Below are 25763 nucleotides of genomic sequence, written 5' to 3' on the forward strand. Positions count from 1 at the left end.
GGAAGAGAAAGGATATAAACGTTAGCGCGACATGGTACAGCAAATCTTGATGCACGATATTTACTTCTTTGGGAAGTAAAGCAGTCTGCTTCCGGCTCGGTGGTTTGTTTATAGCCTCTCTCTGTCACTTCAGCAGTAGCAGCTGACACTGAGCAGTTCCAGTGCCATAGAATAGCTGCTGTGAAGCTAAAGTTTCTTGCATGCCTCCTCCAGCAGAGATCTTATGGTTCCCTGGCATGAGTGTTTATGGTGAGTCATTCAGCTTTCCTGGAATGTGTTCTGGGTCCTGTCAAGCCGTTCCGAAACCAGAAAGCATCATCCTTCCTTTTCAGTCCAGTCAGGAAAACTGCACACTGAACACGGACCTGGGAGGTCGCCCTGTGTTGTGAAAGGAGCGTAGGGTCCCAGACTCTGTGCTCAGGCACACCCAGGTGCTCAAGCAAACTCACAGGACAGTGGTAGTTCACGTTTTCAAGAGAAATTCAGCAATATCTGTTAGATCGTGTGAGAACTCCTGGTTCTAGCTTGTTTGGTTTCAGTATTTTGTTGATATCCGTGGTAGTTTAAGATGTGTCCATGAATTATCTGATATTCCTCCCTTCCCGGGTGGATCCTGATTCCCCTCCTCTTAGGTACAGGCCGACTGAGCTTGTAAATAATAACGTGTTACTTCAGAGACTTCTTCCTTGCCCTGCCTTGTGGATTGCGCACTTTGGGACAGGTTAGCTGATGTGTCATGAGGACACTCAGATGGCCTTGTGGCCTCCTGCTAACAGCTGAGATCTGCCCCCGACCCTGAGATTATCTTAGAGCTTCAAGTGATCTGTTTTATCTGTGGTCATGTCCCCTTACTCCATCCTAACATGGCTTTTGTGTTTTTCCCTCTAATCTCTGGTTATGCTAAGATCCTGCTTTCTGTTCGAGTATACCACAACTGGAATTGCTGGGTCACATAGAATTTCTATTTTTGAGAAGCTGTTTTCCATAGGGTCTGCACCATTTTGCATGTTCCCCAGCAGTGCACTAGGGTTCCAGTTTCACCACATACTCACTCGTACTGGTTGTTTACTGTGGTTTGGTTTGTTTTGCTAGAGGTTTGAGGTGCTCTAATGTTGAATCTATAAAGATTTAGGTCTGTCACCATATTCAGAAAGCTGTTGACCATCATTTCTTAAATCCTTCTCTTCATTGGTCTCTTCTTTCCTTCCGAGACCCCAGTCACACACATACTGGACCCTTTGTTCTGATCCAGCAGGTCTGTTTGGGTGTGTCTGAGGCTTTTTTGTTTCTGTTTTTCCTCCTGACCTTTTTTTTTTTGGTCTCTTCTTCAGATAGGATAAATTCTATTAATCTATCTTCAAGTTTACTGACTTTTTGCACTTGAGCCTGCTCTTGAGCCCACTGAGTAAGTTTTTATTCCATATATTGTATTTTTCATTTCTATAATTTGTGTTTGTTCTTTGTTACAGTTTATATGCTGAGCATTTTTGTCTTTTAATTTCAGGTGTGTTTTCCTTTACCTTCTGGAGCATAGTTATATTCAATGTTTTCGGTTCTTTGATAAGTTCAATATCTGGGTCATCTTGAAGTTAGCATATTTTGGTTGTCCTTTCCCTTGAAAAATGGTCATATTTTCCAGATTTTTTCCGTAACAGATGATTTTAGATTGTGTCCTGGACATTGCCATTATGCTGAGTCGACTCTGGTCCTGTGTGCCATTCTCTGGAAAATGCTGAATCCCTTTAGGTGCAAATCACAGGTTCTGTTTCACCTTCTGTGGATAGTGGTTCAAATATCACTTCAGTTTTTTGGGTTTTTTTTTATGGCAGTTTTATTTATTTTTGGCTGTCCTGGGTCTTCGTTGCTGTGTGGGCTTTTCTCTAGCTGTGGTGAAAGGGGGCCAGTCTCTAGTCTTCTAGTCTCTAGAAGCCACTTCTCGTTGCAGAGCTCGGGCTCTAGGGCACACGGCCTCAGCAGTTTCAGCACATGGGCTCAGGAGTTGTGGCTCCCAGGCTCCAGAGCACAGGCTCAATAGTTGTGACACACAGGCTCAGTTGCTCCATGGTATGTGGGACCTTCTGGGACCAGGGATCGAACCTGTGTCTCCTGCATTGGCAGGCAGATTCTTTACCACTGAGCCACCAGGGAAGCCCCCTCACTTCGATTTTTAAAGCTGGGCTAGGACTGTTCCATCCATCAACGGTTCAGAGGCAAGGCTGAGGCCTGTGTGGCTTCGTACACAGAATTAGGAAATGTCCTTCTCTCTTTTCTCTGGAATTCTCCCCTTACCCTTCACTGCTGTTTAGGCCTCATCTTCTGGTTCATCTGGCCAGAAAGATGGTGTTCTTATTGGAATTTTAGGCATCCTTATGGTCAGGACAGCAGTGTTCCTCCTGGACAGATCTGCCCTCAGGGCAAAGCCATAAAGAGGAAAAAAATACTCGAGAATCTGATACAGTGCAATTGCTTCTTCAAGGGGTGCCTCCCAGAGCAATTCAGGTGCTTTTGTTGACTCTCGGAATCCTCTAGTAGTTGCTTTTGGCCCTCTGTTGACAGTTTTTAGTTGTAATCAGTTAAAATAGTTTGGGTTGTCACACTCCCATAACAGAACTAGACCCTCTGTTGTTTTTTGACACTGGGATTATTTAGAAGTACGATATGGGGTTTATTTTTATTTCTAAGAAGTTATATTTAAGGGTACATCCTTAAACCAACCGAAGAGGATGTTTTCACTGATGAAAGACGCAATCTGTGGGGATGGTCTAGTGGTTAGGCCTTGGTGCTTTCGCTGCTGGGGCCCTAGTTGGCGAACAAAGACCCCACAAGTCCTGAGGCACAGAACAACAACAAAAAGTATAGTCTCTAATGATTTTGAAATTTTACGAGTGAAAAACTTATGTAAGGTAGATAAAAAATAGTTGGAAACTAGAGGACAAACCAGAGTCATAGTAGGAGATTCAGAACACCTTTCTCAGGTTTGCTTTGTTTTACTATATTTATTTGCTATGTTGGCTCTTAGTTGTATGATGAAAAACGTGGCAATGGGCTTAGTTGCTCCTTGGCATATGGGGTCTTTGTTCCCCAACCAGGGATCGAACCTGTGTCCCCTACTTTGGCATGCGGATTCCTATCCAGTGTGCCACCAGAGAAGTCCTCTTTCTGAGTTTTCACAGATTGCGGATTTAAGTAACAAAGTTAATTTTCTCAGTATGCTTCATTTAATGGTTGGTTAATTGTAAAAGGATGAGTTTATTCCCATTCTTTCCAAATGTTTTGCAAAACCATTTATTTAAAGTCAGTCAAACACACAAACAAAAAAACTAGGTCACATAGAAAATTCCAAGTTATCCAAAGCATGACTACACGCATCTTGGACCACAGTGAAGTTGAAAGGTTGGGTGTGACTTTTCATCCTCACAGTCATGGATTTTTACCAGCTTGTGTCCTGGGCCTGGTGAAGGGGTGATGGCTTCTAGCAGCAGATACCACAGGCAGGATGAATGCCAGCTGGTTTCACTTCTCAGAGTCTACTCCTTTTAAAAGTAGTTTCTGGTTTATTGGGTCATCTGACTTTTATGGCCACTTGCTTAATAGATTGGGGGCAGGTAGACTGCCATCATTTGCCAGAAGATACACAGAAGCACAGATGGGCACAATAAAGGACAGGAAAGGTATGGACCTAACAGAAGCAGAAGATATTAAGAAGAGTTGGCAAGAATACACAGAAGAACTATACAACAGATATCCTCATGACCCAGATAACCACGATGGTGTGATCACTCACCTAGAGCCAGACATCCTGGAATGCAAAGTCAAGTGGGCCTGAGGAAGCATCACTACGAACAAAGCTAGTGGAGGTGATGTAATTCCAGTTGAGCTATTTCAAATCCTAAAAGATAATGCTGTGAAAGTGCTGCAGTCAATATGCCAGCAAATTTGGAAAACTCAGCAGTGGCCACAAGACTGGAAAAAAGGTCAGTTTTCATTCCAATCCCAAAGAAAGGCAACACCAAAGAATGTTCAAACTACTGCACAATTGCACTCTTCTTACACACTAGCAAAGTAATGCTCAAAATTCTCCAAGCCAGGCTTCAATAGTACGTGAACCGTGAACTTCCAGATGTTCAAGCTGGATTCAGAAGAGGCAGAGGAACCAGAGATCAAATTGCCAACATCCATTGGATCATGGAAAAAGCAAGAGAGTTCCAGAAAAACATTTACTTCTGCTTTATTGACTATGCTAAAGCCTTTGACTGTGTGGATCACAACAAACTGTGGAAAATTCTTCAAGAGATGGGAGCACCAGACCACCTGACCTGCCTCCTGAGAAATCTGTATGCAGGTCAGGAAGCAACAGTTAGAACTGGACATGAAACAACAGACTGGTTCTAATCGGGAAAGGGGTACGTCAAGGCTGCATATTGTCACCCTGCTTATTTAACTTATATGCAGAATACATCATACAAAATGCTGGGCTGGATGAAGTACAAGCTGAAATCAAGATTGCTGGGAGGAATATCAGTCACCTCAGATATGCAGATGACACCACCCTTATGGCAGAAAGTGAAGAAAAACTAAAGAGCCTCTTGATGAAATTGAAAGAGGAGAGTGAAAAAGTTGGCTTAAAACTCAACATTCAGAAAACTAGGATCATGGCATCCAGTCCCATCATTTCATGGCAAAGAGATGTGGAAACAATGAAAACAGGGACAGGCTTTATTTGGGGGCTCCAAAATCAATGCAGTTGATGACTGCAGCCATGAAATTAAAAGACGGTTGCTCCTTGGAAGGAAAGCTATGATCAACCTAGACAGCATATTAAAAATCAGAGACATTACTTTGCCAACAAAGGTCCATCTAGTCAAGGCTATGGTTTTTCCAATAGTCATGTATGGCTGTGAGAGTTGGACTATGAAGAAAGCTGAGCACCGAAGAACTGATGCTTTGGAACTGTGGTATTGGAGAAGACTCTTGAGAGTCCCTTGGACTGCAAGGAGATCCAACCAGTCCATCCTAAAGGAAATCAGTCCTGAATATTCATTGGAAGGACTGATGTTGATGCTGAAACTGCAATACTTTGGCCACCTAATGCGAAGAACTGACTCATTGGAAAAGACTCTGATGCTGGGAAAGATTGAAGGCGGGAGGAAAAGGGGATGACAGAGGATGAGATGGTTGGATGGCATCACTGACTCAATGGACACGAATTTGCGTAAGCTCTGGGAATTGGTGATGGACAGGGAGGCCTGGCGTGCTGCAGTCTCTGGGGTCACAGAGTCAGACACGACTGAGTGACTGAACTGACTGACACAGAAGCACCTAACCTCCTCCTGATGCATTGTTCTCTGCCCACTGCTTAGTATGAGACTCAGAGTGGATCACTTCTCAGTTTATTGTTTGGAGATTAAGGGATGAATCACGGCAGGAGTGGGAAAGTTTGGTAATCACTTGAATCTTATTTGAAGATTTTTATTCAAATCTTTATTTGAAATTTTGAGGGTTATAGGGCATCTCTGCTGATGTCATTTTTTAGAAACTGTTTTTAAAAACTGTTCAGATTTGGGTTTATTCATCATACGAGTTCGTTGGTTTGGACAATTTGGGTAGGGTTATTAAAGGAAACCAAGTGAAATTTTAAAATAAAATTAAAGAAACCACCACAGAGAAGATGTTTGACAGTGGTGGTGTTGTGATGCCCTCATTGTTAGGAATAAGTTATCTTCCCAACATAAGGCTGAATGAACCGAGTTGTGGTATATGGACAGACCTCGGAGAGATTTTGGGTTCAATTCCAGTCCACAGCTGTAAAGAGCAAAACTCGTAATAGTGTGACATGTGAATTTTTTGTTTTCCCAGTACATATGAATGTTATGTTTACACTATATTGCAGCCTATTAAGTGTGTATTTTGTAACACAGGGTTGCTCAGTTCAGTTCAGTTCAGTTGCTCAGTCGTGTCCGACTCTGCGATCCCATGAATCGCAGCACGCCAGGCCTCCCTGTCCATCACCAACTCCCGGAGTTGACTCAGACTCACGTCCGTCGAGTCAGTGATGCCATCCAGCCATCTCATCCTCTGTCGTCCCCTTCTCCTCCTGCCCCCAATCCCTCCCAGCATCAGAGTCTTTTCCAGTGAGTCAACTCTTTGCATGAGGTGGCCAAAGTACTGGAGTTTCAGCTTCAGCATCATTCCTTCCAAAGAAATCCCAGGGCTGATCTCCTCCAGAATGGACTGGTTGGATCTCCTTGCAGTCCAAGGGACTCTCAAGAGCCTTCTCCAACACCACAGTTCAAAAGCATCAATTCTTCGTCGCTCAGCCTTCTTCACAATCCAACTCTCACATCCATATAGGGTTGCTATAACCCTTCAATTTGTGGAGAAAAAACACAATACCTGTAAAGTGCAGTGAAGTGAAAGGTTTGCCTGGACAGATGTGGTACAGAGGCCCAGAAAAAGAATGTAAACTCTTTGTCATATATTTAAAATATTTTCCTCCAGCTTATTTGACTTACATCTTTAATAGGTTCATTTCCCCCATGTACTGCCCCTTGCAAAACTTTTAACACTTTTCTGGAATCAGATGGTACCCAGAATGCTTAATTACCCTTTTTAATGGCTGTGTGGTATTTCTTTGAGCTGGGTCTACCACAGTTTTCTCTGTAGCCTTAGCTTTTAGGGGTCCTCGGGAGGGCCTGACTATGTCATCTGTGTTTTGTCTTCAAAGTTTTTATGCTTTCTTTCTTTAACCAGATGCTAACCCTGAGGTGACAATGACAATGCTTCGCTGGATCTATACGGATGAGTTGGAGTTCAAAGAAGACGATGTGTTCCTGACTGAGCTGATGAAACTAGCTAATCGGTTTCAGCTACAGCTCCTTAGGGAGAGGCAAGTCACAGCAGATACAGTCAAGCACCTCAGATGGTGGTGGCTGAGCTTTAATTATGCCAAGCTCTGGGAAAACAGCTGCTTCTGCTAATGTAAATAACTTTTGCAAGGTGTTCTTTTAAAGGCAATAGTCGGGAGAGAATTTTGTCTCCCTTGCTTTTTGTTGTCTTGTAAGCTAAATTTTGCTGACGCTTTTGGGTCTTCTCTCTTCTTTCACTGATTTACTACCTGTGATTACATAGATGTGTGAACTGATGAAGCGAATGTGAAATAATATAATCCAGTGTTCAACCCCTCAACTTTCCCTCCTATATCATTTCCTTTCACTTCTACTTTCTGCCTGCTTGGAAGTTCTTCTGACCTTGGAAGAAGGTCATATTCTCTTGTTAGAAACACATTAATGACTAAATTAGTACATGAGAATCTGTCTCAGTAAATTTCATAGTGTTTCTGAGATCTCACTTCATTCGTTACTGCTTTTTAGGTTCCAAGGAGACAGCTTGCTGTGTTTTTTATATTGCACTTTCTCTGTTGCTCTCCTAACTTGGTCTTTATAAACTACAGAACACAGCGAGAACAGTGTTCACCAGGTGATAGCAGACAAAATGCTCTTATATTTTGTTGGTGATTTAGCCCTTGGAAGTCAGCTTGTTAGAAGGAGTGCTTTTTACATCACTTAGTGGTCTCTTGTTTCTGTGTGTGGAGGAATGGCGTTTCTCCTAGGAGGGTGGAGGGATAGCATTCCCTCTGTTGTGTTGCCCTCAGCATCAAGAGGGCTTCCCAGGTGGTTCAGTGGTAAAGAATCCACCTGCCAATCAGGAGACTCAGGTTTGATCCTTGGGTCTAGAAGATCCCCTGGAGAAGGAAATAGCAACCCACTCCAGTATTCTTGCCTGGGAAATCCCATGGACAGAGAAACTGGCGGGCTACAGTCCATGGGGTCGCAAAGAGTCAGACATGACGTAGCAACTAAATAGCCACAGCAGCAGAGTCAAGAGAGACCTGGCTACCTAGAGCCGCTTGTTCTGTTTTCATTGAGGCTGGCTGTTTCCCCTGAGATAGCCCACTGTGCCCCACATGAGTCAGTACACAGGATACTCCTAATTATCTGTGATTGATGTGGGCTTGAGGGCATATTAATACCTAAATCCAATAACCTAAAAACCAAACCAGGTCTAGGATTTGTAGATACGTATAGTCTTAGGTTAGCCAGGATAGCTTTACTGTAAAGGTCTTTCTTTGGGTGAGTTTTTGAATCATCTCAGAGTGAAATCAGAGCATGATTTTAATTAGATTGAATGTGATTGATATCTGCACTGCTCCCCCCGGCCCCGCCCCGATTTCCTGAGCTTTCTCAGATTGATTTTCTTGCTTATAAATTGAATCGCTTTGATAAAAGTGCCCTGCAGTTCAGAGTAGTTTAGATAGCTGTAATCTGTGTAATGGATTCTTTAATTAAAGTGTTTATTGTTTATTAACTGATTAGGCTTCATAACTATCAACATTACCAGATGCTCAGTGTTTTATTATTGGATGTGGGTTTATCTGTCAAGGCTTTGTTAAGAGACCCAGCCATGGAGTCAGATGTCGGCTTTTGAACGAGCACAGAGTGCCCACTGCTGTTGGCAGAAGGAATTACACATTTGAAATAGTAAGTGAAAGGGCTCTGACACATGGATGTGTGCAGTTAAATGTGAAGCAGGTGTTGCTGGTGTTTATATCATGTAGGGATCTTGGTTTGGGAATGCGGTCACCAGGTTGATGAAAAGGGAAAAGGAAGTTTTGGGTGTAAGCATTATCAGGAAAATACTCTTAAAAAAGAGATAATTAATAGTGTATGCTAACAACTGACAGTTTAAATAATTTTTTTTTTCTCCTGATTATTAGCTACATGTTCAGTGTGTGGTATTTAGGAAGTATAGAATTATACAAATAACAAAAGTAAATCATCTGTGATTTAACTACCGTTAACCTTTTATTGTTTATCCTTTCAGCAATTTTTCTGCCTTATATTCAGAGGCACAGATGACACAAAACTGGATAGGAGTTTGTGGGCCGCTTACTCATACACTCGACTTTAAGAATGAGGTGCACTGTGTTGTGCATCTGTATTTTTTTATACTCTAAAATGAAAACCATGTATTAACAGCAACAAAAATCCCTTTAGAGAAAAGTCAGTGTGCCTTGCTGCTTTTCAAAGAGAAGATGTGAACTGAGAATCTGAATTTTTAAATATGATTACATCTTCTTCAGTTGTTTAAGTCATGCCAGTGACTATTTATAGGCTATCCACATTGTGAATGGCACTCTGGGGATCCCAGAGTTTAGTGAAAATGAAGTGTTGCCAGTTGTAACAAAACATCTGTCCTCATGAAGCATCGAGTGTCTTGGTGCAGCGTCTCTTGGTGGTAGTAAGGAAGAGAATGGCATTTTCACACTCAGCATTTGTCTGTAAAAATGCTTTGTGAGGTGCTCTGCATATGAGTCAGTACTCCCTGAGATCATACCATGTTTTAGGACATTAGGATATTTGTCAGTGTAAAAGTGGTAGAAGTTTCACGTATCCGAAAAGAGGACATTTCTCCTGGAATGCTCTGATTTCACAGCCAGGATCAGAATGACTGCATCAGCCATTGCAGCCAGCATGCTAGAGTTTGGGGAGACTAGTGTGCAGACAGCAGAGGCCCCGAGAAGTAGAGCATCCTTGCTCATTATTGTAGTGACTTACTTAGATATGGTGCCAATTTGATTTAAAAGTGCCCTGGGGAGGTGCTTTACACCAAGCTATGTTGCTTAAAAACAGAGTACATAAGCACAGGTCTTGGAATTGAATGAGTGTGTGCATTTACTGCTAGGTGGAGAAATGGCTGCAAGGTTATTCTTGCTCCTGGCTGAAGTCTCATTTGTGAGGTTTAGAAAATTGTTCCTCCTCCTTCTCAGGTCTTTCTCGTGACTTTCCTCCTTTCTTCCCCCATCTTCCCCTGTCCTCTTGATATTCAAACCTCACCTGTTAAAGTTGGGAGTTATTTGTTAGCCAGTTATTCTTATTTATAGTAGGACTGAATCTCTTTTATATTAGTTATTAAATTATGCATCTTCCTTGAGGAAGACCTCAACTAGTAAGCGAGCATACCTCAGACTGTGCAAATTGTACATGGTTTTCCTTTATCTTGAAAAACACTCATAGATCCTCTGAACCTCTGAAAGAGAGCATTATCCTTATTTCACAGAGGAGAGGGGGGCACAGGAAGCCCGTGTAGTTGGGCCCCTCAAATGCAGTGGACCTCAGCTTTGGTCTTTCTTACTTACCTGATGATTCACTTTGTGTCCATCACTACCTTCCCTTGTGAAGAGAACTTGGTTTTGTGGGCACTGTGAGACAGAGGCAGCAGTGGGGTGTCGGGGTATTCCCTGAGACCACATGAGGCCTCTTGACTTGTAGGGAGATGTGCAGGCAAGGGAGGTGGGAGGACGACTATGTCACCGCCTCCTTCCTCCCAGGCCCGGTGCTGTGGAGGCTCACCAAGGTTTTTGGGAATCCTAGGGTAGTGGAAACTTGGGGCTTCCCTGTTCTGCATCTTGTAGTCTAGGATGTGTGCCTGCTTTGTGGTACTAGAGACCTATGTGCAGCCGTGTCTTCCCTGACCTAGTTGGGGCTCTCTTATTAATGATTCTCAGAATCTTGTTATTATTGTTACTGTTACCAGGCTCTGTGGGACACCATTGTCGCCAATTCTTCTCTATCTTGGTGTTCTGTAGTTTGTCTCTTAACTCAGTTGTTTCTGTACATGATAGATTTTTAAAGTGGGCTTTCTAAAGTCAGCTTTATTGAGTTATGATTCACATACCATATAGATCACCATATGGGAAGACTTTTAAGGAGGTTTTCATTTTGAGGCATGGAGCCTCATATTTGAAGCTATTTCTAAGCCACACTTGTGGCATGATAGAGTTGTGCTAGTGGGAACTGCAAGTGTGTCCCATACAATTAAATACTGAAGGACTGAATTTGATGCATTTCATGTTTGACATTCCTCGCCTGTGTGTATGATCAGTGAGTTTCATGTGGTTACTTTGAAGGCAGTTGGGGTGCTATGCTTAACATGTTTATTTAAAGATTATTTGGATTCTGACCAGAATGAGCAATACAGTAATGAAATTCTGGTACTTAGAGTAATTCAGCTACAGTTTATTCATAGCTGCATTGCTTAAACCTTACACTTTGTTGTTATTGGACATGGCCAGCCAGTACACGGATTGTTGCTTTGGTTTGTTCATTTATGAATGTGTTGATTCTAACAATCCTGTTGATCACTGATACTCTCTCGTAGATGTGAGAAGGGTGTGATGTCTCTGGTGAACGTCAGGAACTGTATTCGCTTCTATCAGACTGCAGAGGAGCTGAATGCCAGCACATTGATGAACTACTGTGCAGAAATTATTGCAAGTCACTGGGTGAGTGTGAGGCTGAGGAGTGTGGGGAAAAAGCGCCTTTGCTGGAAGTCAGGAGACCAGGGCGTGGGACCTGGTTCCACAGCAAGTTACCTCTCTGGCCCCTTGTTGCCTTTTATAACAAAACTGTAGGCTAAGTAGTTGCGTTAGATGATCTGTGAGATTCTTTTTGGCTCTAAAAGCCTCCTAGTTCTGATTTCGGAGTCGAGGGGCAGAAGTTAGCCCAGGCCAAGAAGCAGGCTTGGAACGAAGGGACACACGCCTCCCTCGTCCTCCATCTGCAGGAGCCGTGGCCGAGCCTCACAAGCAGGTGCTGCTGTGGGGCCAGCAGGCCTGTGTGCTCAGCAGCGCCCCATCTGGGCTTTCTCTGCCTTCTCGGTGTCTGGAGGGCATTGTTAAATTAGATCTGCTCCCTTAGGTAGCTTTCATCATAAAGAAGAGGTTTTGCAGTTCTTGGTTGTCTGTTTTGCATCTTTTAAGAAAATCATGGCTAGTGCTGTTTTATAACCTAGTTTCTGCAAATTGTTTGGTATTCAGAAACACTATGAGAAAAAGTGTTTTAACTGGATTTTGAAGAATTGAAACAGGAACCTTTCTGCTAAAATAGGTAGAGATTTAGAGATCTGCAACAGTAGAAACTGATAATTGTGGAAGTTCTGATTAATTCTGTTACCGTCTTTGTGGGGCTGAGGGGGGAGGATCTGCTCTCACGTAGAGGGCTCCCTGTGGCTGTGTCCTGTGGGGTGTCAGTGTCACTCATGCTGCTGTGGTGAAGAGTCCACGCCTGGGAGTGGGGGTGGGGGATGGGGAATGGGGTGGGCTCTTGGCTCCAGATCCCCGCTCAGCTGTTCACTCTCTGTGTGAACCTGGGCAAGTTAATCAGCCTCTTTTTGCTTTACTTTCATCATCTGGGAATGGGGTACCTAATAAGAGTACCTACCTCAGGGTTTTTGTGAGAATTCAATGAGTTGGGAAATGTTAAAGTAGGGCCAGACACTTTCCAAGTGCTTCCTAAGAAATGTACGTAGTCATTATTGTTGATATGTTGAATCTGTTCTGCTTTTCACTGTCTTTTTAATCCACAGGATGACTTACGGAAAGAGGACTTCAGCAGCATGAGTGCTCAGTTATTATATAAAATGATCAAGTCCAAGACCGAGTACCCATTACATAAAGCTATCAAAGTAGAGAGAGAAGACGTGGTCTTTCTTTATCTAATTGAAATGGACTCACAGGTACTCTGCCTTTTCCCCAAACTGCACTGTACCTGTTCTTCTCTATAATGCTTCTCACTTCCTCTGAGCCATTCCTGGTCTTTTATGCACATGTTTCTACCAGTGGTTTGTTCGAAGCCACCTGAGCTTTTCCCCTCATACTTCTTAACATTCTTCCACCCTCTGTCCATCACCCACTTCCAAAGATACTTCCACATTTTTAGGTTGTCATTTCAGCAGTACTTAACTTTCAGGTACTGATACCTGTTTTAGTTTCTCTTTTGCCGCTGTTAGAAATTACCACAAAAATAAATAAACACACACACACAAAAATTACCACCAACTGGAATTTCCCTGGTGGCCAAGTGACTTAAGATTCTGCTCCCAATGGGGCTTGGGTTCGATCTCTGGTCAGGGAATTAGATCCCACATGCCAAACTAAGAGTCTGCATGCCACAACTGAAGATCCTGTGTACCACAACTAAGACACAGAGCAGCCAAATGAATAAATAAATATTTTTGGAAAATTTACTGCAAACCCAGTGGCTTAGAGCAATGCAAATTTATTATCTTGTGGTTTTATAGGTTGGAAGTCCGTTTGTTAGCAGGCTGTGTTCCTTTCTGGTGGCTCTAGGGAAGCGTGCTTGCTTGGGTTGTTGGCAGAACTCAGTTTCTGGTAACTGTAGAACCAGCATGCACATTTTCTTCCTGGCTGCAAGCTGAGTCAGGGCCATTCTCAGCTTCCAGCGGCCAGCACGTTCCTTTACCCAGGGCCCCTTTCCTCCCTCTTGAAAGCCAACATGTCGGATCTGGTCTTTCTCATGTCACATCTGTCTGATCTACTCTTCTGCTTCCCTCTTTCGCTTTTAAGGACTCACGTGAGTAGATAGATTGGGCCCTCCTTGCAGGTCTGGGGTCCTCTCCCCATTACAGGGTTGTTAACCTTAATCATATGCAGAGAGCCTTTCATTATGTGAGGTGACATAGTCACGGGTTCTAGGGATTAGGACATGGACATATTTGGAAACGGTCCTTCTGCTTACTGCACTGCCTCAGGGGAAATGGAGCTGCTCTAAACAGGTGTCTGTCGTGTGTTTTATCCTGGGTATCCAGAATCAGGGGAGACCTTAAACTGCCAGGAGGAATGAGGTAGTTAAGCCGCAGTCTTTCATGAAGATGCGAGCTGGGCCCCATCAGGCTGTCTGACCCTCCATCCTGGCACTTGTGTTCCTGCAGCATCATCTGCATGTCCCTCTTGTGTCATCTTCCATGGTGTTTGCACCTGCTCTGTGATCCCTGCTAGTCCTGGGCTCCCGGAAAGGCATGTGCCCTGAGGAGGCCCAAGAGAAGTTTGTGAATTCAGTTGAATTTGGAGAGTAAGCTGTAGTAAGTTATAGGACTAAAATCTGATATTGTATGAGATGATACTGATGAATCAAGGCCCGAGATTCAGTTGTCTTCTCTACTGACTGTGTGCTGATGTAGGAATTTCTCTATGCAGCTCCCCGGGAAACTGAATGAGTTGGATCATAACGGAGACCTTGCATTAGATCTAGCCCTTTCCCGACGTCTGGAGAGTATCGCCACCACGCTGGTTAATCACAAAGCTGACGTGGACATGGTGGACAAGAACGGCTGGAGCTTGTTGCATAAAGGAATCCAAAGAGGTAGGAAGAAGTGTATTTTATGTTTTTCTCTGCGGGCAGTTTTACTTTTAGCCAAGTAAGTTTCAAAGACTCTCTGACCCTGTTCCATAGACTCTCAAAGCCTTCTCGAGTCTGTACTTGGCAGGCAGCAAACAGAATTTGTGATCAGTGGGTCACAGGAGAGACTGAAGAGCTGTTGTCTCATGCCTTGTTGGTTAGGCTCTTCAGAGTGTCGTTAGGACCCCTAGAAGAAGATTAGAGAGATGGTACTTACAGAAAAAAAGCATCTTTTACTTGTAAGCAGTCAATGTGTTACTTGCTCGTCCAATATACTACTTTCTTCAGAAATTGTGCCAGGAAGACTTTACCGGTATCAGTTACTGCAGAGAAGGAAAGTTCCAGGAACACGAATATTAAAACCTATTCTGGGATTCAGAATATTCACTTCTACAAACTGGATTTCTCATCTAGCATGGCAAAGTGATAACATTTCATTTTGTTCTAGGAAAGTTATTTGAAATTATAGATCTTTTTGAGTACATTGTCATTAATAGTGGGAAGTTATGTAAGTGGCAGAATTACAATCAAAGCATTTTCATCTTACTGAATTAAAGGGGGAAAAGTACCAGTCTTTCCCATGGCCTTAATTCTTAAGTCCCAAATGGATCTGCCTGACTCTATTTTGCAGTAGTCTTTTTCTTTTTTTTGGCCCTGCTACACAGCATGTGGAATCTTGGTTCCCCAACCAGGGATCAAACTCACAGCCCTTGCATTGGCAGCACAGAGTCTTACCACTGGACTGCCCGGGAAGCCCCTGCCGGAGTCATTTTTTTGGACAGAAAGTAAGAAGCCATATAGGGGTAGAGTTCCAATATGGCCTGAAAGCTGTCAGATGACTCAGAGCCTTCATTTTATAGAGGGATGGATGACTTGATTCAAGTACTTGGCCATGGCCACATTTTGTTTACATGTGGACATCAAAATCAGGACACACTGGTTTCGCCACATCTTAATAATGTGTATTTAACCTTCCAGTTGTGCATTACTATTGTGTTATTATCTCTGCTGAGCTTTTGCTGTTCACAAGTTGCTCCTAGCTGGTGGGGGTGTTGTTATTTCAAATATGGTCCTGTTGCAGCTGTGGCTTTGCCCTTTTTGGGCAAGTTTTAATATAAATCTCCCTCTGAGTCATGTGTTAGAGTGTTAAGCCTGCTGGCTGATGAAGAGGAAAATTTTGTTCATCATTGAGAAGGAAATCCTTAGAGTATGTGAGTGTCAAGAGCAGATGCCTTTTTCCCAAGCATCCCGCTGCACTGCACAGAGCCGCTGGGTGCTTAACACTGAGTGTGTGTGCAGTGGGAAAAGTTTCCACTGCATCGGGAACTATTCTTTCCCATACTGTTCAGTGTCTGAGATGTTTATTTTGGAAACAGATACACTTGTTACTAAAAAAACAATCTCAGATCATGTATCAGAATTTCCTCTTAGGGACTTAAATTCTTATGTGTGATGAAAAAACATCTTTGATGAGTTATTAAATATTTTGATGATTGCTTGGTTACAAGAATTGCCAAGAATTGGTGATGCATTTTTGATGCTTATTTTCAGATGATTCAGTCTTCCTCTGACTTTATGAGTTGCTTGCAAGCATGGGGGTTGCAGTGTGGGCATAATAAGCTTGATTGTTGCTCAGTTGGCAGAGTGTGGCATGGTGTGGAGGACAGAGTGCTGGCGTTGGAGCCTGAGGTACCACAGTTTGAATCCTGGCTTGTCCACTTACTCTGTGGTCTTAGACAAATCACATAAGTGTTCCTGAGTCTCCTTTCCTCACCTGTAGTGAGAATTATTTCGCTTTACTGGTTGTTGGGAGACTGTGAAACAGTAACACATTCAACCCAGTGACTGCCATGTGGTAGGCTCTTCCCTTGCCCTGTGTGAAATGCCATCACCAACTTCATTTACTGTAAGGATCTTTTTTCACTTTTCTTCTTCAGCTTGAGCTGTCAGTCTGTTGACCTGCCCACATGACTGAATTGAGTAATATACTTAAAATTTGACTGTTAACCTTACTTTAAGTTTATTATCATATAAGTGAAGCTCTTTAATACATGAGATTTTGGTCTGGTTGTGGGCACACATTAGAATCTCTCACCAGAAGACTCAGTGATCATCCTAATAACCAAGTGTACTGATCAGTTTATATCAAGAATGTGTCTGTAAAAGAGGGAGATTGTTATAAAAAAGAAAAAAGAATGAGTCTGTGAGTGAGCCTAGAGGATGTTCATGTGACCAGAGAGATGCTATCTCCTTTGATAAACTGGATCTGGTTTTTGACAGCAGAAAAACTTTTAGATGGGGGATGCCTATACCAGACTTTCAACCTATAAAACTGCCAGATAATAAGTTTGTATTGCTTTAAGCCACTGGATTTAATTTAATGAAATTTAATTATTTAATGAAAGTTAGTGCCTGGTCCCTGAATGAAACTTCAGTTAGAGAGCTTCATTGAAAGAAAAATTGCGTGTGGATTTTTTTAAAAACATTAACCGCATTGTTAGGAATATTTTTATATGGACAAGTCATTATAGTAATGCCTCATTTCCTTCCTTGGCAGTGTTGAGGAGTGAAGTGATGAAGTAACCAGAACTGTTAAGCACCAAGCAATTTTTTTCTTAACGATTTTCTGAAAGAAACTGTTCTAAAATGTATTAGAAGTTTTCTTACTGTCAGAAAACTTTATAAATGGTGCTTTGGGCATTTTCTGTTCCCTCCCTCTGTTCTGCTTTTTTGATGTCAGTTGTCTGTTTCCTCTAGGTTTTATATCCATGGGCTGACTTTCTGTTAATGCAAAACAGTGTCAATTTTCAGTTTCCAATAACTCCTAAATAATTCTTTGTGTGGGGTGCATATATTGTATGTATGTATATATGGATAAGGGCTTCACTGGTGGCTCAGAGGATAGAGCATCTGCCAGCAATGTGGGAGACCCAGGTTCGATCCCTGGGTCAGGAAGATCCCCTGGAGCAGGAAATGGCAACCCACTCCAGTACTCTTGCCTGGAAAATCCCATGAATGGAGAAGTCTGGTAGGCTATAGTTCATGGGGTCCCAAAGAGCCGGACACAACTGAGCAACTTCATTTTCATATATGTATAAACTTTTTAAAAAAATTTTGGCTCCTATTCATAGAATAAATCTAATGTAAAAACTATGTTTCTTTTTAAAAGGGCTTAAGATATATAAAAAAATTTATCATGCCATCCACCTGAATCCGGTCATTGATGCTGTACCCTTTTCTGTATGCAGTCTTGCCCCAGTTTGTCCTCTGTGTGTATAGTGTATTGTAAGTGGTATTTTAAGTGTTTCATTGACACACCTTACTTTAGCTTTACTGTCTGTTAACTATTTAGTTTGGAATATATGCCAAGCTTAAAGGTAAACCATATTTCACCTCTCCTCCAGTACATTATATATCAGGGTTGTCATTTTAAGGCTCTGTGTCCTCATAATTCTAAATTTTCTTTCCACTTTCAGAATGTAGGTAGCTTTTTCTAAGATACTTGATTCTATTGCTGATGTATTGTTTCTATATATTCTCTTCTAGACTGAATCTTTGTGGGATTTGTCCATATTACAGATGAGAACCCCAAAACATCTATGTGCATATGGACAGCAAAGGGCGACCAGCCTAGTCCCCAGATATACATGTTACCTGTTGCTTTCAGAGCTTTCAGAGCTCTACCGACATCTTTTTGTAAAGAAATCTAAGCTTTGGTCCTTTGCACACAATTCTGGTAAAGATTATATTTTCCCCTGCCCTCCCCAAGAAAAGAATCAGGCACAAATGAAAATATTTCAGAACGGGCTGGTTAGAGAACTCTTCAGTTACCCAAGATCATAACTGATTGGAATTGGAGCCATTCAGTTAAAGTGGAACCTTATAGCCTCAACTTGTTAATCCATTTTCCTCCCAAACATTTCCCTGATGTCTGTTACATATAAGACAGTGGATGGATACAAAAATAAATCAGGGTTTGCCTGGTGGCTTCGTGGTAAAGAATCCACCTGCCAGTGTAGGAGACACAGGTTTGATCCCTCATCTGGAAAGATCCTGTGTGCTGCAGAGCGGCTAAACCCACACATCACAACTATTGAGCCTGAGCTCTAGAGCCTGGGAGCCGCAGCTGCTCAGCCCATGTGCTGCACCTGCTGAAGCCTGCATGCCCTGGAGCCAATGCTTTACAACAAGAGAAGCCACTGCAATGAGAAACCCAAGCGTTGCTCACCACAACTAGAGAAAAGCCCACACAGTAATGAAGACCCAGCATAGCCAAAAAAAGTTTTTTAAAAACTATAAAAAAAGAAAGGAAATCAGACCCGGTCCTACCAGAATACATGGGGCCTGTGGTAGCCTAGCCGCCCTCACTGCCAGAGCTTACACACTCCAGCAGCAAGGTAGTCCCTTGGAAGAAGGAATAGAGTGGGTGAGAAATTCCAGTTGATTTTGAAATTCCATGTTTAAGAAGACTAGATAAAACTCATATTATTCAGATGCAAATGAGCACAGGAATCCAGATAACAGACCTGAGAGCTTGGCCACTCCTGAAATCCTAACCCCCTTCTCAATGTTCAGAGCACAAAAGTGTGGCTGAAGAAGATGAAATGATATTGCAAGATAGAAAACTTCTCATAAATGCCTTTATGAGAGCCATTGCAAGTATAACAGGTTAAAGGCAAGCAGGTACTGCTTAGGGACAGACTGTGATCAGAAATGAGGGAGGGAGGTAAATTGTGTTGGGGAGGAATCTTTGGAACTCTTTATGAGAGTTGATGACCAGAAGAATTTGAAGGATAGAAGCCTGGTATACTTAAGATTGTAATGTGATACTGTAGCGAGGGGTTGGGACGGATGATAGCAGGCAGTCAGTGGCTGAATTTGAGTATGTTAAGTCCACGATCTCAATGATGAGATGTTCTCTGTCTACACTTACTGACCAGTACCTTTGAGGAAGCACTGGTCAGAATAGCTCAGCCCGACTGTTGTCATCTGTGACCATTTCTTCTCTTGTTTACTTTCAAGGAGATCTCTTTGCTGCCACTTTCCTCATTAAGAATGGGGCCTTGGTCAATGCTGCCACATTGGGTGCCCAGGAGACACCATTGCACCTCGTTGCATCGTACAATTCAAAGAAACATTCGGCAGCTGTGATGTCTGAGATGGCACAGCTCACAGAGGCCCTCCTGCAGGCTGGCGCGAACCCCAACATGCAGGACAGCAAGGGCAGGTAAGCCGGGGTGCAGGTCGGCCGCCCTGAGGACGGTTCCCAGAGTGTTATTTTCTGGTGGCACGTTACTGGCAGATGGGGACCTCATGGTTTTTAGTCCAGCATTTCTCAGTCTGAATCCTGTTGAAGTCACAGACACTGATTTGTTTTGCAAATGAGAGACGACTAAGGCCGGAGGCACACGGGGAAGCCGTTTCCCTTTTGGGTAACTGCGGTCCTTGGGTTTTTAAGCAGTTTTTGGCATCTCCAGAGTGGTCATCCAGTCCGTCTCCTCCAGGGAACTTTCTTCCCTCATGTTTTTCAGAGCTAATCGGATACCTTGAAGAAGAGTACACTATCACAGAGCAGTCTGTTTCGTTTCTGTGGGGCCTAATCTTGTTAACCCCAGTTCCACCTTCATGGACATGCTGCCTCTTTCGACATCTCTACGTGCATAGTTTGCTGTCTGCCACAGCACGTCCCTTTCCGCGCTGACAGTTGTGTCCTGTTCCTTTTGTCCCTTCCCAGAAATACTCGACTGAGGATTCCTTAAACTTTGGAATCTGAGAAAGGGTTGCTTGTCTTTGGAACAGTAGTGCGGGAGGCATTGAAGGGGAGTTAAGCCACCTGAAGCACCAACAATAGAGCACCCAATTTTTTTCCTAGCAGCTCAGTATTTTATACCTTCAAAAAACCCTCTAAAAAAATAACCGTGAGGTGGCTGGAATAGGAAAATAGATTTGTGTGATGGCTAAGGTACTTATATAAGATGGCTGTCCATGGACTCAATGTAATGTCATAATTATCTCATTTCTCAAGATTTTTTTTCTCCTTCTGATGATTGTCCTTAATTTTTTTCCTTCCAGCTGCAATAAACTGTGATTTCTGTAGCTCTGAGATAGATGCCAGCCCGGGAGTCCCTGTGCTCTGTGGTGGCGTCGTCTTCAGGGCACATGAGGGCTAAATAAAAGCAGTGACAAGTGATAACCTGCCATTTTAGTCAGTTCCTGCCTGGTGCCACTCAGAATGTGTTTGAGTCTAACAGAGAAGTGTGGGAAGAAAAAAAATGTCAAAGTTGTGGAGGATAGGTAGGTGAAAGTAGGCGTACCTATGGCAGAAACTGCTGTTTGAAAAACACGAGTATTTACACGTTCATTGAGTCAGCGTTTTTTTTTTATATCTTTTCCTTTCATTGATTCTTGTATTTTTGGCTACTGAATAAATTGTAACATATAATCAAATCCATTTTCATCCTTTGATCCTTGGTCATGGCTTTGGAAAATTGTTTGCCAGGGTAGAAAAAGACTGTGGCAGAAATGTGGAATTTCCTGTGGATTCTAATCACCTCCTGCTGTGAGTGGTCCTGAACTGGGCATATCCAGAATTGACACCTCTTCTTTTTCATCCCATAGGACTCCCTTACACTTGTCCATCATGGCCAGGAATGAATACGTGTTCAATCAGCTGCTGCAGTGTAAACAGTACGTAGGGAGCCCTGGAGCAATGAAAGGAGCTGTTGGGAGGGTGGGATTGTGAGTAAAAGATAATGCTCATAAAATGTCTTTTAGCACTATCAATTTTAAGAAGTAAAAGTAAGATTAAAAAAATGTCCTTCAGAATGAGACTGTTGACAGTACAAAGCATCTGAAGACAGTTGTACTCGGTGTTCACATTGCTTCCTCATTTCAGGTTAGATTTAGAGCTGAAAGACCACGAGGGCAGCACAGCTCTGTGGCTTGCCGTGCAGTACATCACTGTGTCTTCCGACCAGTCCGTAAACCCCTTCGAAGACCTCCCTGTGGTGAACGGGACTTCATTTGATGAAAACAGCTTTGCAGCCAGGCTCATTCAGCGCGGCAGCAACACCAATGCACCTGATACAGTAACAGGTAAAGCACAGAAGACCCCTAAGAGCTGATGCGCAATTCTGAGACTCCATGAAATACTTGTCAGTGTTTTTACCAAAACTTCAGAAACTGAGAGGAATGCTGTTATGAAAAGTATTTTGTATTTAATTTTAACCGTAGTAAAAAGTCTGATCTTGGGCTTCAAAAAATTTAGCCAGACCCTAAGTTAAGTCTGTTAAGCTGGAACACTTCTGTTTGTTTAATGCAGTGAGATTCAGTCTTTCTGGACTCAGAACTCTCTTTTTTACCCTTTTAAAAATCATATCCCAAAGGGCTTTTGTTTAAGTGGATATCTTTGGTATTTACCATATTAGAAATTTAAACTGAGAAATTTTTTAAAAATGTATTAATTAGTAATAATAACAAACCATTTTATGTTAATGTATAACATTTTTTATGAAAAATAACTTTCAAAACAAAATTTAGTTGGAAGAGTGACCTGGTTTCTAATATCTGCAACTATATTCAGTCTTCTGAGATACGTTGTTTGGTTAAAAAAATACGCCATCACACGCTTAGTAGTGGGAAAAGAGAGGCATATTTTAAGAGCCTTTTCAGATAATTGTGGATGTATTTGTTTGATACTGTAGCAAACAGAATTTATCAAAGGATACTTTTTTTAAAGTTAGTTGCAGTATGGAATCTGAAGCTATATCAATGAACTTTTTGTACTGTTATATTAAAATCCATGGTCTGTATGTGCTTCGAATGGATCTTTTCTCTGTACATGATTTTGTAACATCATGCTTTAGCAGTTTGGAAAATCTTGTTTGACTGGGTTATGCAGATCTTCAAAATGATCATTTATTTAGAATCACATTTCTTAAAGAGGCTCACTTTAAGAAAATGTCTACCAGATACTCATTTTTTAATAACCATAGCTTATTAGTTGTCATTCTTTCAAGTAAAAATGGTGTTCCATGAAAAAAAAAATTGTTCAGTTTGCAGTTAAAACAGTGGCTTTCCTTTGTGACAGCTGTTGTTTCATACTTCATGCAGACTTCTTATTTGTCACACAGACTTTTATTTAATTCATTTATTTTTGGCCACACTGTGCTGCAGGCAAGATTGTTAACATTTCTTGCCGGTTCTGTCAACTTTACATACTTTGAGTTTTAATAGAAGTTCAGGAATATTATTTTTTCCTTGTTGCGGTTTTCACATACATGTAATAACATAGCACTATTTTGTCTCGTTGCTTTACCTTGTTTTTAGTACTGGTATTTAATTTGGGCTTTTCAAATAACATAGCTGTAGAACATGAGACTTCGTCTTTATCCAAAAAGGGCATAAATTTTAATAGGAAGAGACAGTAGTGTTCTAGGACTAAAACCACTTTGAGAGGAAAGGAAGAAAAAAAAACTGATTTTTTTCCTAAGATTTTTATTTAGAAAGCAGTGCTACCTAAAACATTTCTAGGCCAAGAATAAACATATTTAAGGCTATAGGAGTAAAACGAGTGTTTAAGGAGCATTTTCTGATAGAACTTCAGCTCACAGTGTCTTGAGAATGGTTATCTACCCCAGAGGTTCTCAGAGATGACGTCCCAGCCCTCACTGCCCAAGCAACACTTGGCAACACCTGTTGGCAGTTTGATTGTCACAGTAAGGTTGAGAGGGCTCCTGGTGTCTCTTGGGCAGAAGCCAGGGATACTTCTAAATATCACACCGTGTATAAGACAGCTCCTCACAGCAAAGAATTAGCTGGCCCAAGAAGTCAGTAGCCCTGCTGCTGAGAGATGTTCTTACCAACCCCAGTAGGGAGATGTAACTTCCCTCTGGTCCTGGGTGGAGGCTAGCGGCAAATCCAGGAAGGAGTGCCTGTCTTCTGACTTCCAGACCAAGTGTTTGCTCCCCACCCAGGCTCATCTTGGTTTGTCCACACACAGAGAAGGCCTGTGTGGACTTAAGTGGTACCCACTTCTGGTGTGGGCTTGTCAGCTGTGAAAGGTGGTGGGGAAGGCAGGGTGTGTTGCGATGTGAACTTGACCTAATTTTTAATTTATGCAAATGAAAGAATGAATATGCCCATTTTCTCCTAGGAAATTGCTTACTACAGCGGGCAGCTGAAGCAGGAAATGAGGCAGCAGCTCTTTTCCTGGCAACCAATGGTGCCCACGTCAACCACAGGAACAAGTGGGTAAGCATGACAGGGCAGCCAGACAGAGCGGCTTTGCTCTGAGAAGAAATGGTAGTGGCCTACGGGTAGGAAAAAACAGATTAGAGTCTCTTCAGTGTTTGTTTAAAAAAAACAGAATACGTGGACATTGTTAAAAAACCAGCGTGTATCCAATGCTTTTATCCTCAAATATTGGTTGGTTGATTCATTCACAACCACTTCTTAAGCATTTGTGATGTCAGGTCCTAAACAGTACACTGTGGACTTCACAGCTACTATAGATTAGCAGACATGGACACAGACCTATCACGTTAGCATCTTAGTTTTTTATAACATTTTGCATTTGCTAAGGTTTTCAGGTTTTCCTTAGCAAATGCAAAGTGGATGGATGCGAGTTGGTGATATACGGGAAACCTGGTGTGCTGCAGTCCGTGGGGTCGCAAAGAGTTGGACACAACTGAGCGACTGAACTGAAGGTTTTCCTGTGTGCATGTTTATTTAGTCTGCGTCTGATGCCAAGGCAGATGTCGCAGTGTTAAAGGGTGGTGGATTGAGTCAGACGTTTCTGGCTTTACCAGATTTCCCACTTCCCTTTCTGCTGTACATGGTCTCAGGCAAATTGCTTGACCTTTCTGAGCTTCAGTTCTCATCTGTAAAGTGAGCTTAGTATTGATTTCAGAAAGTAAAATTAAAGATCATACTTTAATATATGATAAAAAGAAAGAAATTTATTTCTTTAATATAAGATAAAAAGAAATAAATTTAAGTGTTTATTAGTGTAGCATCTGGGATTTTAGAAACAACATGATAGTTATTTTTACTTTATAATTTTCAGACAGGGAGGATGTGCTCATCTTTAAGATCATGTTCATTTTATAACTGCTTTGTGCCAGGAGTCTTAAGGTTATTATCCCTTTCAGTTCTCACAGTGGATCTAGAAGCAGCATGTATTGAAGGGACATTAACACCATCTGTAAATCCCTCATTTCAGAGTCAAGAGCCTTGACACTCTGGGAGGTTAAGTGGCTTAACCATAAGTTACGTACTTTGTCAGTAATGGAGTCAGTATTTTGATGCAGGCCCTAGGACATGCAGTTGCACCTCTTTCAACAGTGCTGGGCAGGGCAGTAAACAGTAAGCTTAGTGTAGAAGACAATCCAATGTGTCATGGAAGCACAGGGGAGAGGGCAGAGCTGTTTTTTTTCTCACCATTAAATACCTACTGATCTATCCGCTCCTAAACCCACGGCTGGCCTGCTCTCCATCTAGAATGATGGCATGGCCTATAGGCACCAGTGACTGGTTTCTTGGATTTGTTCCTGCCATCATGTATCTCTGCCTCTGTCTGTCTCTGCTGTATCATCCCTTCTGCCCCCTGTTCATTTCTAATAGCTACAGACATGCTCTGCTGCTTCTCAAACTTGAAAAACATCCTCTCACAGGCCTACAATGTCTCCCAGCTGTACCTTCTCACCTTTGGCTGGCAGAGTGGAGATCCAGGCTGGAGCCAGGAGGGAATCATCTGGATAAGCAATGGCTTATCCCAACCTCTCATACTGGATTTGGACCCAACAGGATGGGTTTCAGGGGAAACTGCAGTGTGATGGTCCATGGGACCTCTGTGGCTCTCAGGGGCAAGGGTTGGAGAGTTGTTGGACCTGAGAAGAGAAGGAGGGAACTGACCAGGGGAGGAATTGTTGTGGAAAGGGCGAATTCCATTTTGTGATTGTAGAACTCCTTTTTAAACATTCAGGTGGGAGTATTCTGTAAGCAGTGGGAAAATTGGGTGTACACACAGGGGCTGGGGAGCTGGGTTTGAGAGTCTCCTACTTGTAGATCGTGGTAGAAGCCACGGGGGTAGCTAAGCGAACCCAGGGAGGCTGTGTGGGGGAGAAGGGCTGGAGCAGAAGACTGCCCCGGGGAGGAGGCTCTATGGGGAGAGGGGAAGGAGCCAAATCCTTGTCACCCAGTGAGATCACAGTGGCAGGACCTACAGGAAATCCAGGACCCAGAAAATCAAGAGGCAGAAATAAAAGTCATTAGGTAGAAATGAGGAAATTATAAAACCCAGCTCAGAGAGTTCAAAGTGGTTCCCTTTGGGAAGCAACTTCCCTGGTGGTTCAGACGGTAAAGCATCTGCCTGCAGTGCGGGAGACCCAGGTTCGATCCCTGGGTCAGAAAGATCCCTGGAGAAGGAAATAGCAACCCACTCCAGTATCCTTGCCTGGAGAATCCCATGGATGGAGGAGCCTGGTAGGCTACAGTCCATGGGGGTCG

At 42.6% G+C, this 25763-nt stretch overlaps 1 protein-coding gene across 7 annotated transcripts in view; it reads left to right on the top strand.

The window, feature by feature from the left end:
• Positions 1-25763, top strand: part of ANKFY1 (ankyrin repeat and FYVE domain containing 1) — a 69570-nt gene that overhangs the window by 24378 nt on the left and 19429 nt on the right. For 5 of the 7 annotated variants that reach the window (XR_015148051.1, XR_015148052.1, XM_086359562.1 and 2 more), the window contains exons 4-11: positions 6751-6886; positions 11218-11341; positions 12424-12573; positions 14054-14219; positions 19278-19482; positions 20874-20942; positions 21151-21350; positions 23410-23507. Coding sequence is in view for 5 of the 7 variants with exons in the window: in XM_086359562.1 (XP_086215688.1) it covers positions 6751-6886; positions 11218-11341; positions 12424-12573; positions 14054-14219; positions 19278-19482; positions 20874-20942; positions 21151-21350; positions 23410-23507 (1148 nt within the window). In the remaining 2 variants the exon portion in view is untranslated. Of the gene's footprint in view, positions 1-6750; positions 6979-11217; positions 11342-12423; positions 12574-14053; positions 14220-19277; positions 19483-20873; positions 20943-21150; positions 21351-23409; positions 23508-25763 lie in introns of all 7 variants that reach the window. The other 2 variants (XM_086359566.1, XM_086359567.1) reach the window with 1 other exon arrangement.

The sequence above is a fragment of the Bos grunniens genome, chromosome 19 (genome assembly GCF_055505025.1).
Source record: "Bos grunniens cultivar Pamir isolate PY7600 chromosome 19, Bosgru_T2T1.0, whole genome shotgun sequence".
Classification (NCBI taxonomy): domain Eukaryota; kingdom Metazoa; phylum Chordata; class Mammalia; order Artiodactyla; family Bovidae; genus Bos; species Bos grunniens.